The following is a 16179-nucleotide window of genomic DNA, read 5'->3' on the forward strand; positions in this document are numbered from 1 at the left end:
TCCAGCACCAATACTTTTCATGCCTTAGAGCATACATTTTTTTTTCACAATATGTAGCATTAATACATGATTTTTCTTCTGCCTGATGCAATGAATAATCTCAAAGTCACTATCCTGTGTTAGTTGAAGGTAGGGGGAGCTATAAAATGGGACTAAACTCACATGGAATTAGCCGATGAATCCACTGTATCCATCATTCTAGCTCAAGTAGGGCTGCTCTGCAGCTCAGGAAACATAAAAAGACCCACGAACAGCAATTCCTTTCATGGTAGTGGTACTTTACGTGGCAATAATAATAACATACAATCAGTCACACCACCCCCAAACAACACATTTATGGGGTAAGATAACATCAAACTGGATCAGTGTGAAAATTTGGCCTAATATCACTTGCTTAGACCCAAATGTCTTTCAGACAACATACTTTAAGATGTTAATGCCATTTTCTGTGGGTAGGAGGACAGATGTGAGATGTCCTTTTGTGTTTCAGGGGTTTGTTGGAGGAACGCTGGATAGCAAGACTCCGCGTGGGCCAGAGCACTGGACGTTTTGAAGGGGCTCTAGGTATGAACTAGAAAAGGAAACTCTTGCCCCCCGTATTTTTCAAGTAGCTGAAAGTAAATTAAAAACAAATACTCCTATATTTATCAATTCCTACATTTTCCAAGATATCCAGGTTTTGAGTGGATAATTCAGTTTAATAAGCTTGTAGTTGGAAACCCCTTTTGTATACAAGCACTGTGCTAGGCATTCACGGTAAAGCAGAGATGAAATTACATTTAGAAGAGGGAGATCATGTAGACAAAATGCTGGGGTAAGAGATGAAAAATGCTTTGCTCTAGGGTTCTGAGGAGAGGGGCAGAATACCCAGGTGGAGGGAAGGAGCAGAGACTCACGCAGCCACCGGTCATCTCCTCTTTGCAGGCACCAATGTCTGGCATGAATCAGTGAATGAATCCATGATGTGTTTTGTCTGGGCGAGATCAACCTGGTTTTTAATCTACAGAAAGAGGGAGAAGAGGACATTTCAGATGGAGGAAAAAAATACGGGCAATGACACAGCAGGAAGAAAATTCCCTGTAATACTGGAACAAAGCGTGGTTCTGTATGATTGGAAGAGGTTTCACAGAATAGGAGTGCCCTGAAGTCACGCTTTGTCAGGACTATAAAGTCGAGATGAGGAACTTATATTTAATTCAGGGAGAGCAATCAAAATTGGCAAATGATGTGATTTGAATAGGGCTTCGGGAAGATGGATGTATTCTTGTAGTGAAGCACGTGGCTTTGGGCCGAGAGTCTTGGCCTCCAGTCTTAGTGATCCCATACATGTTACTTAATCTCTCTAAGCCTCAGATTCTTTATTAGTAAAAGGGAGATAGTAAGTCCACCTTGAAAGTACAAACCCATGGACCTGAAAAATACCAACTCCAGAATAAGGTTACCTTCAGGGAGAGAAGGTTGGGAACAGGTCTGGGGAGAAAGACATAAAGAGAATTTTAGCTTTTGCCAAAACAAATACAGCACAAGATGAGCATTATCAATTCTAGATTTTGAGAACATTTATATGACTTTCAACTGTTCTAAATGTTTGAAATATTTTATAAATAAATAAGTCCAACTTATAGCCATGGTTGCTAGACATTCTGTTTATCAAGTGTGTGCCACAGGCCCTGGCATACAGTGAAGGTTTCATAAATTAAAGCTATTTCATTGTTGTTTTTACAATGTTGTTTGTGCAATGAGCTCAGTGGAATAGAAAGCATGGAACGGACGAGAAATGGCAGAATACAATCATGGGGGTTCGGAGGGCTTCCACTTACAGCCAAGATAGAATAATAGGGAATAGATTCGTCTTCCCACCTAAAATAACTGAAAAAATGGACAAACACATGAAACAGTCTTTCAAGACAGTGGACATCAGACAATGAAGGACAGTGCTCTCAGAAAGATGGGAAACAAATGAGGTGAGTCCTATGATTACCCCCCGTTATTTCTTGGAGAAAGTTTCCAGGCCTTGGAGCAGGAAAGGAAAAAGAACTCTGGTGGACCCCAGTGGCCTTCCTGTGTTGAGACAAAAATGGGGGTGTAGGGAGGTCAAGCTCCCAAGCCCCTGGCATCTGCAGGGGAGAATACAAAAGAAGACAGGACTCGGGGGCGGGGGTGCTGTAGAGGATGTCTCTCTCACATTCAGCTGAATAATGAGCAGGGGCTGCATGTAAGGAAACCACTCAAGGCCAAGAAAAGAGTCATCCAAGAGGATTAGAGGGAACAGCCCTTAAGACCTTACACAGGGCCAGGAAGACTGCAAGCTCGCTCCAGCAAGAACAGAAAACGTCGTAATTCACAAGGCATAAGGCAGAGTGCTCGGAAGGGTTTTACTTCACTACTGGAGAAAAATTAATCCTGGACTAAGTACTGCTCTGGTTCTGCCTAACAAAGCTTTATAGCAAGACCCCAAAGAATCAAACCATTTCTAATTTCCAAGTAACTTAACTGTATTCCAGAACAAAGCTCACAGATATTTATAGGAATATAAAAGTACACAGAATCCATACAAGGTAAAACTCAGGATATTCAGGGATTAATCTAACAAAAGATGAATACCACTTGTATATGGAAAACTACAAAACATCGCTGTGGTTAATTTAAGCAGACTTGATAAATGGAGAGACATAGTCTGCCCATGGATCTGAAGGCTTGTTATTCTAATACACCTGTTTTCTCCAAGGTGATCTACAGATACAGTGCAATCCCAGTCAAAATCCACAAAATTTGTATGAAAATGCAACAGACCTAGAATAGCCAGTTCTTTCAAAATGAAGAACAAACCTTACACTTCTTGGTCTCCAGGCTTATTATGAAGATACAGTAATCAATGTTATATTGACACCCTCGTAGACAAACTGATCAATGGTACAAAAGTAGAGGGTAGAGTGACTCACAGATACATGGTTGATTGAGTTCAACAGAGCAGAGAGAGTTTCATTAGAGTTTCCAAGAAATGGTGTAGGACATTGTGCTATCCACGTGAAAAGAGAAAAAAAGGAATTTTGATCTATACCCCAAGCTACATACAAGAATTGACTGAAGATACACCAGAGACCTAAATGTGAAGCCTGTAACTATAAAACGTTGGGAAGGAAACATAGAAGAAAATCTTCATCATCTTGAATTAAGAAAAAATGTATTAGACACAACACCACAAGTGTGATCTATAAAAGAAAAAAAATAAATTGGACTCCATCAGAATTATGAGCTTCTGTTCAAAAGCACCATGATGAGAATCAAAAGATAAGTCATGGGCAGGGAGAAAATATTTGCAGATCATATATCTGGCAAAGAGCTCATATCCAGGATACATACAAAGAGCCCTCAAATGTAGTAGTAATAATAACAATAACAACAACAATAATAGCAATAATAATAATAATAAATTTGTTTAATAAGTAAATTAACATTTTAGCAAAAGAAAACATTTTGCTTCACAAAAGAGCACAATAGCAAATAATCACAGGAAAAGATCAGTATCATTCTAAAATGTGCCAAATAACCTTTGGTAACAGGAAGCAGTTGGTGGTTGACTGGGATGGGGAGGACATCCCAGCTGGGAAGGAGAGCCTGAGGCAGTCTCTCAGGGTTATGGTTATGTTCACTATCTTGCGTGTTTCATGGATATAGTCAAAATTGATCAAATTAAAGAGTTTATTGTATGTCAGTTGTATCTCAATAAAGCTATTGGCACAATTACAGAGAATGTGCTCTTGAGGGCAGGAAAGAAAAGGAAGAAAACAAAGATGACTCCAAGATAATGTCAAGGTTTCAACTCTGAGTGGCTGATGAAGATGGTGAGTCCATCTAAGAGAAGCGAGAGGGGAAGAGACACTGGTAGAAGACGATGATAAGTTCTTTTTGGGACACGCTGACTTTGAGATCTGTTGGGGATATACAGGTAGAATCCGGTCTAGACTTTCTGAGGGTCACGGGCTGCAGATAAGGATGTTGAGACCCCATTACCTACTTTATAATAAAGTGATTATTGGATTCCTGCAAATGGGTGAGATTACTAAGGTGAAATGGAAGTGCATGAAACTTGGAGGAATTCCTACAATACAGGGTAGAGGATGAGGAAAGACTTAAAGTGACATGGAGGCAAAGATTGGTAAGGTAGGAAATGCAGTATTAATTGAAGTCACAAATTCAAGTCTTGAAAGGGGCTCAAAGATTAGTCACTAGCATCAACTGCATCATCATCATTAAAGTTGAGGAGGAGGAGAACTGAGAAAAAGGTCATAGATTATTAGTATCTGAATTGAAAAAAACAAACAAAGAACAAAAGCAGAGAACCCTGCTTTGATAGGATTTTTAGAGACCAAAGCCTGCTTTTGTGGGGTTAGATACAGTGGTCTTAAATAGACAGGCATACATAACCTTTATTATTTTTTAAGAATATAGATGGCAAGTAGTTTGTGGAGATCCAGGGTCAATGAAAGTATTTTCTCCTAGAGTTTGGATAACGTGAGCATGCTTTTAGAGGGGAGAAAGTAGCAGGAGGAGAGATTGTAGATGTAAGCCAACAAGATCCCACACAGTGTTTCTCATACGTGGCGACACATTAGAACCACCTCAAGAGCTTTGAAGAAACACTGATGCCTTGGTGAGTCAAACTGGAATACCTGGTTGGAACAAAACCTGTGGGGCTTCAGTCATCTCAAAGTAGGGAGCAAGAGCCTGGGTAGATATGCTGAGGGGAAAAGGTTTCCCCTTCCAGTGTGACATGGCCACTTGGCTCAGGAAAAAAAGGCTCCTCTCCATGGAAAGAGGAGGCGGAGGAGGGAGACAAGACGCTTTCTATAGCTCTTACCCCTCAGCTTCCACTTACAATTATCCTTGGGGTCACGGTCAACAGGGGAAATTGAGCCCTTCAAAGAGAAGATGTAATTGTAAAGCATCTCCTCTGGTCCTTTCTCTGGATGTTGAAGGTCACGCCAGCCAGTTTCTGCTTCAGCCATAACCAAGTTAGAGCTGTCAGGGAAAGCCCAGCCACCCTCATCACTGCCAAGGGTCACCCCAAGCAATAAAACCGTGCAGCTCAAAGCCAGTCCATTCTCTGCAACCTGCAGAGCGCCAGGCTATGTCATCTTGTCTTAAAGACCCCAGGCTTCTGTGCCTTTTTTTTTTTGTTCTTCTTTCTGGTTTTGGTGGATTTTTAAGCACTTTCAACACCATGAAGCTGGTATTGTTTGCTGTTGGTAGGTGACTGGTACCTTGCAGAGATGCAGAATAGAATCGGGGCGGGTTCCTCCTCTTACATGCTACGGGCAAGTGTTTTAATTTCTCTGAGCCTACTTCTAGGTCTTTATTTATAAAATAGAAATAAATGATGCCTATTTTTGTGTTTGTGCATATGTGAAAAATAGACTTTCTATTGTCCATCTGTCCATCTATCTGTCTGTCTATCTGTCGCCCTGTCACCTATGGGAGGATGGGAGGCATAGTGACACTGTGGGCACACAGTGAATTCTAGCTGTTATTAGTATCCCCTTTCATGCTTTTAAATGTCCTTACAATCTTTGAGACCGGCAGTTCTCAACATGTGCTCCCCAAATCAGCAGCATCACTATCACCTGGGGACACCTTAGAGATACAAATTATCTTACTCAGAACTACTGGCTCAGAAACTCTGTGGGTGGGCCCCCGTGACCTGTGATCTGTCTACCAAGTTCTCCAGGTGACGCTAACGCACGCTGGAGTATGAGCCCCACTGCTCTAGGTTATCGGGCTGGCTAAAGAAAGCGGGGAACGAGGGCAGGCTTTTTCTTGCGCCACGGGGTTCTCAGCCTTGTCTTAGACAGCTGAGGTTCCCACCGTATAGGACCAGCAGCAGGTGCCCCTTGCAGCGCCCACCACACCGCACACTTTGTTATGGTTAACCTGGCATTGACTGAGGGCTTGTTTTAGGCCAGGCATTGGTTCTAACTAATGGTTTTTAATGCCTTTTGTGACTCTCTGATGATTTCATTTGCATTACCTACCTTCCCAAATGAATTTCCATGTTCTCATAGGGCAGGAACACAGGGTCTCACATAGCGTTTGCATACACCATTGAGCGAAATACATTATTGCCACATGTTAACTAGTTGATAGGATTTGCTAGAATTTCCTTTTTTTATCAGAAATGCGAAAGTTCTGAATAATGAATCAATATTTTTTCCTTGTGCCTTTTATGGTTTGAAACAGTAAGGGACACAGTCGAGTCCAGCTTATTTTTAACCTTCATCGTCTCCATCCTCCTCCTCCTAAATCCTTGCTCTCTATTTACCTTTGGGTTTGTCCTTGAAAGATGTCCGCTGGTGTAGCATCTGGGCTTCTGAGTTGGTACACTGGGTTTCTCAACTTCATCCGATTTCAGTTCCGTGCAATAAATAATAGCCATTTTAGCCAGAGTTTTAGCTATGAATAGCTTCTCTCCTCATAACTTCATCTTGTATTTATTGCTTAAAATGATAGATTGAAAGTCATCACCTAGCAACTGGCACATTTTTCTCTTGCGGTCCAGTTACTTGTAATGATTGACTATTGCTATTGCTCCACTGGCTCGTCCTGGTCAAAAACGGATATAATGCGTCTATAAATAGAGGTGCATTTACATACTCTTAGGATTATCAGTGCAACTTACTGAAATGAGTTCATTTGTACAAAATACCTTGTCTATCAATTTACTTCTCACATCTTCCAAAGGAGTAGCCGATTCCAGCCTATCCAGGATTTTATACTTATAGTACTTGATTAGTTCTGTTATCTCAAACCCCAGATCTCCTGTTGGAGACTGGCTTTTGTGTCTCTGTGAAGAAAGCAACCGAAAACCGAAAGCAAGAAAGAACACAAAAATTTTTATATCGCTTCATGCTCGTTTCTCGTATAGTGCTCCGTCACAAAAAATTAATGCTTTGTACTTTTAAAGAGCCCTTCATCCCCAAACCTCAAAGAACCTTATAAATAAGTAAGCATGATTATCTACATTTACAGGTTGGGAATGATGCACAAAGCTGTTAAAAGTGCATTGTGCATCATTGCCAAACTGAGCTCGTTTTAATTAAATGCATATAGAATTAGTTGATTTGGTGTTTTAAATATGTATACTAAGTTCCTCTAAGCCTCAGCAGACCATGGAGATTAACAAAGCTACCATAACGGTAAGCCCAAATTACTCTGGTCCTTTCTTCTTTCTACATAATTCAAGATCTCAGCTTTCTGCAGAGACCCTTATGTGTTTCTGGGGGTCCCCCAGAGGGTATCCCTTCTGTGTTCATGGACAAATGGCCTCTTCTGCTTCACTGAGCATCACTTCCCATTAGGTGCTGGGATGCAGTTTTTCCCCATTACCTTGCCAGACACCTTCCCAGAGTTAACCCGGCCTCCGAGATGCCCAAGGTGCAGTGTCCAGCGACCTTCAGGACCCTTCATGTCTACCCTTAGTGTCTACCCTTCATGTCATGTTCTGTTAGGAGGCAGCCCAAGGCAGGGCATCTGGAGCGCTAGTGCTTTGTAAGTGGCTTTTCTTTTCAAGGAATAAACAGTTGCATCACTTCTTACTCCTCCCCTTGGGGAGCTGGGCTCAGAGATGAGGCCTGATGACAAACATCACATTGGACTCAGATTTTGCATCTTCTGTGGTCTTGCCTGATGTTGAGGCTTGTGAAATATTTATGTTCAACAGGAGAATCCCAAGGCCTGATTGTATCAGGCCAGGTCCTGGGGAGTAGGAACTGCTCATCTCTTGCCCACAGATCAGCCTCCTCGCATGCACAGCAGGGTGTATGTGGAGAGACAGAGCTTGGTATCTGACACACAACCTCAGCATCAGATGGGCCAGCCTCTGACCTACGTGGATCAAGACAGCAAAACCACTCTCCCCTTACGTCGGCATAGACAAAAAGCTGAACACTATCCAAGCCACAAACACAGCTAACCATTTTAGCTAGAGGAGGGGGATGCTGTCAGGAAGCGGGGCAACACTATGGCTGAATATCTGAATAACTCTCATCTGGAATGAGGAAGCAATGGGGGGAGGCTGTAGCTATAACTGGGAAGAGGCTTTTGCCTCACTTCCCTGCAGCATCCAACCTAGAGCAAAGCCTCTCCCTTCTTTACCCCTTCCTCAAATTACGTACCACCAACCCGAAATCCTAGGAATAAATCCTTTGTGACATCTCCTTACTAAGACTGCCCAAGCTTTTCTAGTGTGTACATTCTTGTCCACTGTAATGAACAATAAACTCAACTGATCAACTGCCACCGTGTTCCTGGAAGTCTTTGGCTGGAGGACATTGACACCCAAGTGGGCACAATGGGCTGCCTTGCCCTTTGGGGTTTGGTTGGGTTGGGCCAATGAGGAACATGAGGTCAGGGTATTTCTTCCTCCACACCCTCCTTCTGCAGCCTGTGCCCTCTCTTTCTATATTCCAGGGACCACACAGTCTCGCCCTAAGACATTGTACCAGATCTTGTTGTATATAAATTCTGGTCACGCCTTTGTATATAGATAGAATCTTTATTAAAAGCTCTTCAACTATTCAATTTGAGAGTGCTGTCAATCTTTTGCTGGAACCAAAGCTTTCTTACTGGATTCTCTTCGTTACACTGTGATCCTTTTATCTCAGGACATGTGCTTCCTGAGATACCTCACGGTCCTCTTGCAAATAGACATCTGGCTTGCCTGCCTCCTCAGTTTGCCTGGGACATCCCGGGTAGGGCAGGATCCTGCTCTGACAACTTGTCCCTTTTGCTACTCCCTCAAGATTAATTAATAGGTTTAAGAAAGACCTTCAGATATTATTAAAATTCAAGATCAGCTGACTGGCAGGTCTTTCCTTTCCTTTTCTGACTGCTAAGTCAGAAAACTACACGTCAATTGTGAATATCAAGTCCTAGAAGTAAAAATTAGGATTATGATGACATATGCAGAATAAACCCATTTCCACTATTGAAAAAATACAAAGAATATTAAGCAAAACCAACAATGGGTCTAATCGCGGATTACCTAAGAGAATAATTGACCTCAACTGACACATTCAAAGATGTTAAGCATTTTACCACCTTTTTTTCTTTTAAAACCACTAATAGACTGATTACAAAGCCCAGAGTACACAGCAGACAAATTTCCTTTCCAGTAAGCTACCCAACAAGGAAATGCAGATCCTGGCACAGTATTTAAAGTTTTAGCGTGATATTGACTTGGTTTGGCTTTATTATTGTTTTATCAAAAATGATGCACTTTCTTTTTAAATACCTAATTTTGAAAACCCTTCCTACAGATGCAATTGTTTCAAAATTACATGTTGGAGCTACATTTCTTTGTTCCTGTGGGAATATATCTTCGCTCCTAGAATGTAAGTCAGTATGAAAATAAGATTTGCCTAAAGGAAATTGTTTTATAGCCAAGCTTCAGGAACACGTGGAGTCCATCAGTCAGACACAGCGACGTTATCAGCGGAATCCTGTGACTCCCCTCAGGCTCTTTCAGGGAGACCTTAAGGATGGTTCTGGGTGGCTTTAGAAGAGGAAATATGTACAGTTCCTGAAAAGGCTTAATTGTAATTTAAAAAGGATGAGGAAGACAAAAAAGGAATTCCCTACTTCTGTGCATCACCTTTAGGAACCACCTTCATTTTAACTAAACACATATATTTTCTAGCTAAAACAAATGCATATATCATGGAGATGAAATATTTTGCATGAATTTAAAATGAAACATGGGGCCGTCAAGGAAATTTCAGGTCTGTAATGGGCTGCTTTGGGTCATCAGACCCTGAGGAAACATTGAGGCTTTTATGTCTGCTAATAGGCAATATCTGCAGTTTATACCTGTTTTACAGAGGGGGCTCAGTTCATCTGAGATTTGGAAATGTGCAAGGGACTTACTAGCTGTGTGAGACAATTTACATAAAGTCCTCCAAGCCTCAGTTTCCTCATCTGGAGAAACAAACATACACTGAGCTCATAATCCTCTTGGGGAAATTAAATGCCCTCCATACTGAGAGGGCTTAGCGCAGTTCCGGGCCTCATAGATCCCACTATTGCAGATGCATTAATTTAATATTTTGATTTGAAAACTGATATCCCTTATAAAACGTGGAGGGGGCTTAAAGTCATCTTTAAGATACCATATTTTATGAGTCGATGTATACTTGGCAAATTCTCTTTTTTTTTTAGGAATACATCAGGTATTTCCCAAACAATAAAACCAATCAATTTAATTAGCTGTAACTTTTGGAGAAGTATGTAAGGCATACTAATGTAAAACTAAACCCAACCCTTACATTTCTGGTTAATTGATTTCGACAAGGATGCTGAGACAATTCAATGGGAGAAAGCAGACTTTTTAACAGATGGTTTTGAGGCAACCAAATATCCACATGCAAGACAATGTCGTTCGACTCCTACCTTCACATCACACACAAAAATGACTCAGAATGGATCATGGACCTAAAAGTAAGTGGTAAAACTATTAAAGTCTTTGAAGATAACATAGGAGTAAGTCTTCATGACCTCAGGTTAGGCAACAGTTTCTTGGACAGGACAGCTATGAAATAATTGAAAAAAATATATATTGGTTTCTGCCTCCTGTTTCTGGCACAGAGCTTCTAAAACTCTTGTCATCTCCCAGGTGATAAGAGCACTAGCAGCATCTTTAGTTCTAATGTCTGATCTTTGGCGGTGATTCTGACGTCAGAACACAGCTCCTAAACCCCTTGGAATTTCCTGGGTGGTAGGAGTATCTTTTGTTCTAATGAGACAATGCTTGGTGGATTTCTGGGCGGAAAGTGGTCTCCAAAAGACGAAGCCATGATTACAAGCTTGGAACTTTCAGCCCCACCCCTACCTTCCAGGAAGAGGAGATGGGGCTGAGAACTGAACTAATGATCAATCATGCCTACGTGATGAAACCTTGACAAAAATCCCCAAAGCACGGGGTTTAGAGAGCTTCCCGGTTGGTGAACACCTCTGTATGCAGGGAGGGTCACCCATGCCAGCTCTATGGGGACAGAAGCTCCCTTGCTCAGGGCTCTCCCAGACCTCGCCCTATGTATTTCCTCATCTGGCTATTCATCCATCTCTTTGATCATATCCTTTAATAATAAATCAGCAAATATAAGTAAGTGAGTTTTTTCTGAGTTCTGTGAGCTTCTGTAGCAAATTAATTGAACATAAGGAGGGGATTGTGGGAACCTCCAATTACAGCCAGTTGAGCAGAAGCATAGGTGACCACCTAGACTTGAGACAGACATCTGCAGTGGGGGGAGAGGCCTTGCTTGTGGAATCTGACACTGTCTCCAGGTAGATAATGTCAGAATTGAGTTGACTTGTAGGACACTCAGCTGGTGTTGGAAAATTGGTGCAGAGGGAAAAAAAAACCCCACACATCTGGTGTTAGAAGTTGAGAGTATGGTAGTAGTGTGAAAAACACACAGAAGGAAGAGTGAGTATTTCCAGCTCAACAATGAAGTGCAAGTGACAAAAAAAAAAAAAAAAAAAAAAAGAGCAATTAGACTGTATACCAAAACCGAAAACTTTTGTGCTGCAAATGATACTATCAAGAAAGTGAAAAGGCAACAGGCAGAAAGAGAGAAAATATTTGGAATCATATATCTGACAAGGGACTTGTCAACCAAGATACATAAATAACTCACAGCTCAATGAGAAGACCAATTACCAAATTAAAAATGGCCTAAGGATGCAAGGAGACATTGCTCCTGATAAGATATGCATGAGACCAACAAGCACGTGTGAAGATGCTCAACGTGATTAACCATTATGGAAATGCAAATCAGAACCACAATGCATTACTGCTTCATACCCACTAGGATGACTATCATAAAAAATTCACACAATGTTGGTGAGGACATGGAGAGGTTGCAACTCTCATACACTGCTGATGGGGATGTAAAATGGTTCAGCCACTTTGGAAAACAGTCTGGCAGGTCCTCAAAAAATTAAACATATAGTTACTATATGACCCAGCAATGTCAGTCCTTGGTATATACCCAAGAGAAACAAGAATGCATATCCACGCAAAAACTTGTAGATGAATGTTTATAACAGCGTTATTCATAATAGTCAAAAGTGGGGGAGGGTATAGCTCAATTGGTAGAGTGGGTGCTTAGCATGCACAAGGTCCTGGGTTCAATCTTCCACGGACCTCCATTAAGTAAATAAATTAATAAAAATAAATAAATAAACCTAATTATCTCCCCCCTCAAAAAAATAGAAAGAAAATGTGAAAAGTGGAAACAATCCAAATGTCCATCAGCTGATTCATGGATAAACAAAATGTTGTGTATTCATATAAGGAAATATTATTTGGCAATAAAAATGAATGAAATACTGATACGTGCTACAACACGAACTTTGAAAACATTACGCTATGTGAAAGAAGTCAGTTACAAAAGATCACAATTGCATAATTTCATTCACATGAACTGTCCAGGACAAGCTAATCTATAGAGACAGAAAGTAGATCAGTGGTTGTAAGGGGCTGGGGGAGGAGGAGGGTTGGAGGGAACCGGGAGTGACTGCTAATGAGTACAGAGTTCCTTTTTTGGGTGATGAAAATGTTCTAAAATTAGATTGTGGTAGATGGTTGCACAGCCCTGTGACTATATTTAAAAACATTGAATTGTGTACTTAAATAGGTAAGTTACGGTATATTAACTGTATCTTAATAAGGCTTTTTTAAAAAGAAAGAAAAAACCCCCCACAAAGACTTATATGTAGACTTTCTAGTCAGTTTCCTCAGCATAGGTTTCTAAAATATAAAATGTATATTTGATCATTGCATTGGTTTAACTTAACACTGAATTTATTGTACAGAAAGTCTGTAAGCCCGTTTGAGCAAATTGGAGACCACTGAAAATTTGGATGGGAATGTAATTACCTGAGTTAAGCCTTGATCAAAAGGCATTCTAGTCTAACTAGAGATACTGTTGGATTTTTAAATCAGTGCCAGCTCCTAGGAATTAAGCTTTCTGTTTCTTACATAAGATAGGAATGATGCTTTTCAACCTGCCTCTTCCTATCTGGCAAGTGGTATAGTATTGACTCATGGTATTCCTTGCAACGCTCGAAATTTTTTTTAGTTTTCACTTTCCATTCAAGTATTGATTGAAACAGGCCTCTGTGCAGCTTGCAAGGTGTTAGGCATTGTCAGGGTGCAGCGTCAGAGCTCTGGGGCCACCCGCTGTAATGGGTTTATTCTCTTTCTGGAGGTGGAAGTTCAGAAGGGCAGGCTAGTGGATTACGGAACAGAAGCACTGGCCTTAAAGGCCCTAGAGGCTTAGCTCAAAACCAGCGCCTCTAGAACCTCCATCTCAATGACAAAATAAGTCGCTGTCATTGTACATTACAAGGCTCCATCTTTTCAAGAAGTAAGCTCTGTTTTCTTTTATGTGACTATTTTGGGATGTGATTTTAACATATAGATATGTATATGCATACATATGAATATGGAACTCATTTGGCAATTAAAAATGCTGCCTGTTAGTAATTGTAATATTTTTAGATGGTTTGATGTATAGTGAAAAGGGCAAATTATTCTGAGTCAGGAAAACTGGGTTTAAATCTTAGCTCTGCCAGTTAAATTTGCTGGACTTTGGGGAAGTCACGTGAGCCTTTCTGGGTTTTGGCCCCCTCCTCTGTCAACAGGCTAATCATTTTACCTGTCTTGTGGGAGTCACCCGAAGGTTTCAATGGGGCAACGTTTGCCAAAGTGACTTTACGAAATGGAAAGAGTCTTCACAGTCATCTTCATTGCCTGTGGACTGTCTGATGTCCCCAGTGAGACTGAAATCTCCACGTTTTTGTAGCTCCACAGAGCTGATGGTGGACAGTCAAGTTAGATTTGCTGATTTGCTGGTTGTTTGGGGGGCCCTTTTTTTGTTGGGGGGTTGGAGGTGTTGAAGGCATCTTCCCCTGACTCATCCTTAAGGAGGCTGGGATGTGGTGTGACTTGAGGGCATGTGACGGGTCCTTCATTTAAAAGCTATGAATTGAGCGCTGCTTTGGTCTAGGTGCTTGGGGTAAGGAGGTTTACCAGTCTGCCAAAACTGCTCCAGGAGCTTACGTCCTAATGGAAAAAGAAGGTCCAATAATCTGTTAAATAAATAAGTACATAGTTTCAGAGAATGGGAGGTGCTCGTAGAAAAGAAAGCTAAAAATAAAGATAAAAGGATAGAAAGAAGGAATGAAGACTGTTTGTTCCCTTTTCATTTTGAACAATTTCAGATCTCTAGAAAACCTGACACGGCGGTATTCAATGAGCACCCATTTCTTCATTGCCTAAATGCCCCGTTATTAACCTTTGACCACACGTGCTTTCTGTCCGTCCTCTCCCTGTGCATGTCTTTATGTGCACGTGTATGCACACACGTGGGTTCTTGTTGCTGAACCACTCAGAGTAAGTGATAGATACCATGAAAGCATCCCTCAATCGTCCAGCAAGTATTTCCCAAGAATAGGATCTTTGCCTGTCTAACCACAGCACCGTTACGACTCTCAAAAAATTTAATAGGATACAGTAACATTATTTTATATGGAGTGAAATTCAAAATTTCCTCAACTGTTCCCCCTCACCAAAATCCATTATCACTGTTTTTGTTTTGTTGTTTGTGTGTGTGGGAGAATGGTTACCTGTGTAATGAAAAAAGACTTTCCTACCCATGTGGCATTTGAGGAAAACACAGAATGCTGAGAAAGACACAGTTATGTGATCTGGTACATGAGCCTTCCAGGCATGGGGAAAAGCAAGGTGGGAGGCCCTTTCAGAAGCCCAGGTAGGAGACACGCACGCAGGCTTCTGTGCTCCCATCTGGTGTGACCAAACTGCCATAAACCCATCTCAAAGCCTCTCATCCACCTGTTCCCAAGCTCAACTCAAACTGTCATAAATCTAAAAACTTGAAACCATCACACAGAAGCACTTCCTGCCAACCCGCCATCCAGTTTTGACCATCCAGGTGTGTTCAGGCAATTCCAGGGATCCTTTTCTTTTCTTTTCTTTTCTTTTTCTTTTCTTTTCTTTTCTTTTCTTTTCTTTTCTTTTCTTTTCTTTTCTTGTCTTTTCTTGTCTTTTCTTGTCTTTTCTTGTCTTTTCTTTTCTTCTCTTTTCTTTTCTTTATCTTCTTATTTTGTAAAAATAATTGGGAAATGTAACAATCAATATTTTGAGACTAGAGTGAAGACGTGGAAGTACCCTCAGTATGATGTAGGTATGACTTGAAATGATATTATTAATGTCAAAAGTGGTAACTCTTATTTCAAACTAAACAACTCCATACTCAACTGAGAATGAAAAGAAGAAAATGTAAGCTCATGTACACAATTTTGGAAACATCTCCTGGAAAAGTGAAGGGCGATTAAGAGTTACATACTATGTTTTAGATCTTTTGGAATGAAGCATCATCTAATAAAGCCTACCGTATGATTTTTCAAACATTTAAGGTTTTTTTTTTTTTTATTACACATTTCTCATATTAAATTAAGGTAAATAATGCTCACTGCTGCAGCAGACAAATCCTGAAATCTCAGTTTAGGCAACATGGTTCTATTTCTTGCTCATGTAATGTCTGAGGCAGGCGAGCATCTCTCCTTAGAGCCTCACCATCTGGGATGTGTGGCCTCCAAAGTGGCCTTGGATGCTCAGAAGAGGAGGACAGAAGGAGACATTCTGGCTGCTCATTGCTTCTGCCAGGGATGGGGGAGTGTCATCACTTCTGTTGACAGTTCAGAGGTGCCTGCCAGTCCCATGACTGGGCAACGTAGAGAAGTCCTTGGAATAATTAGTCAAAATCAGCGGTATCTCCATGGATATTATATGCTAAAGCAGGAAGTCTGCAGGGACACCTGATGTGGTGGCCATCGGACTAGGGGCAGTGTCTGGAGTAGGAGAAGAAAAGCATTGTCTTCTCTTTGCTAAGAGAAGCTTCGCCCTTCTAGAAAGCTTCCTTTTTTCCTTCCTCTTGGCCTCAGGTCTCGTCCCCTGCCTGTTGAAGACCAACTCCTTACTACAGAGTGGGGCCCAGGTGAGAGGCCTTCTGCTGATGGCTCAAGTCAAATTCTGGTTTAAGCCAGAAGAGGCAAGAGAGGGTGTGTGTGGGCCACAGTCTGGCTCGTGCAGATATGGGT

General features: G+C 41.2%; 1 protein-coding gene across 1 annotated transcript in view; it reads right to left on the reverse strand.

Annotated features, from left to right (window-relative positions):
- Positions 1-747: 747 nt before the first annotated feature.
- The window catches only part of SAMD12 (sterile alpha motif domain containing 12), a 375863-nt gene continuing 360431 nt past the window's right edge, over positions 748-16179 (reverse strand). Inside the window, exon 5 of the mRNA XM_045508474.2 lies at positions 748-1000. Coding sequence (XP_045364430.1) covers positions 996-1000 — 5 coding nt within the window. The 3' untranslated portion in view covers positions 748-995. The remainder of the gene's footprint in view (positions 1001-16179) is intronic.

This window comes from Camelus bactrianus, chromosome 25 (genome assembly GCF_048773025.1).
Source record: "Camelus bactrianus isolate YW-2024 breed Bactrian camel chromosome 25, ASM4877302v1, whole genome shotgun sequence".
Lineage (NCBI taxonomy): Eukaryota > Metazoa > Chordata > Mammalia > Artiodactyla > Camelidae > Camelus > Camelus bactrianus.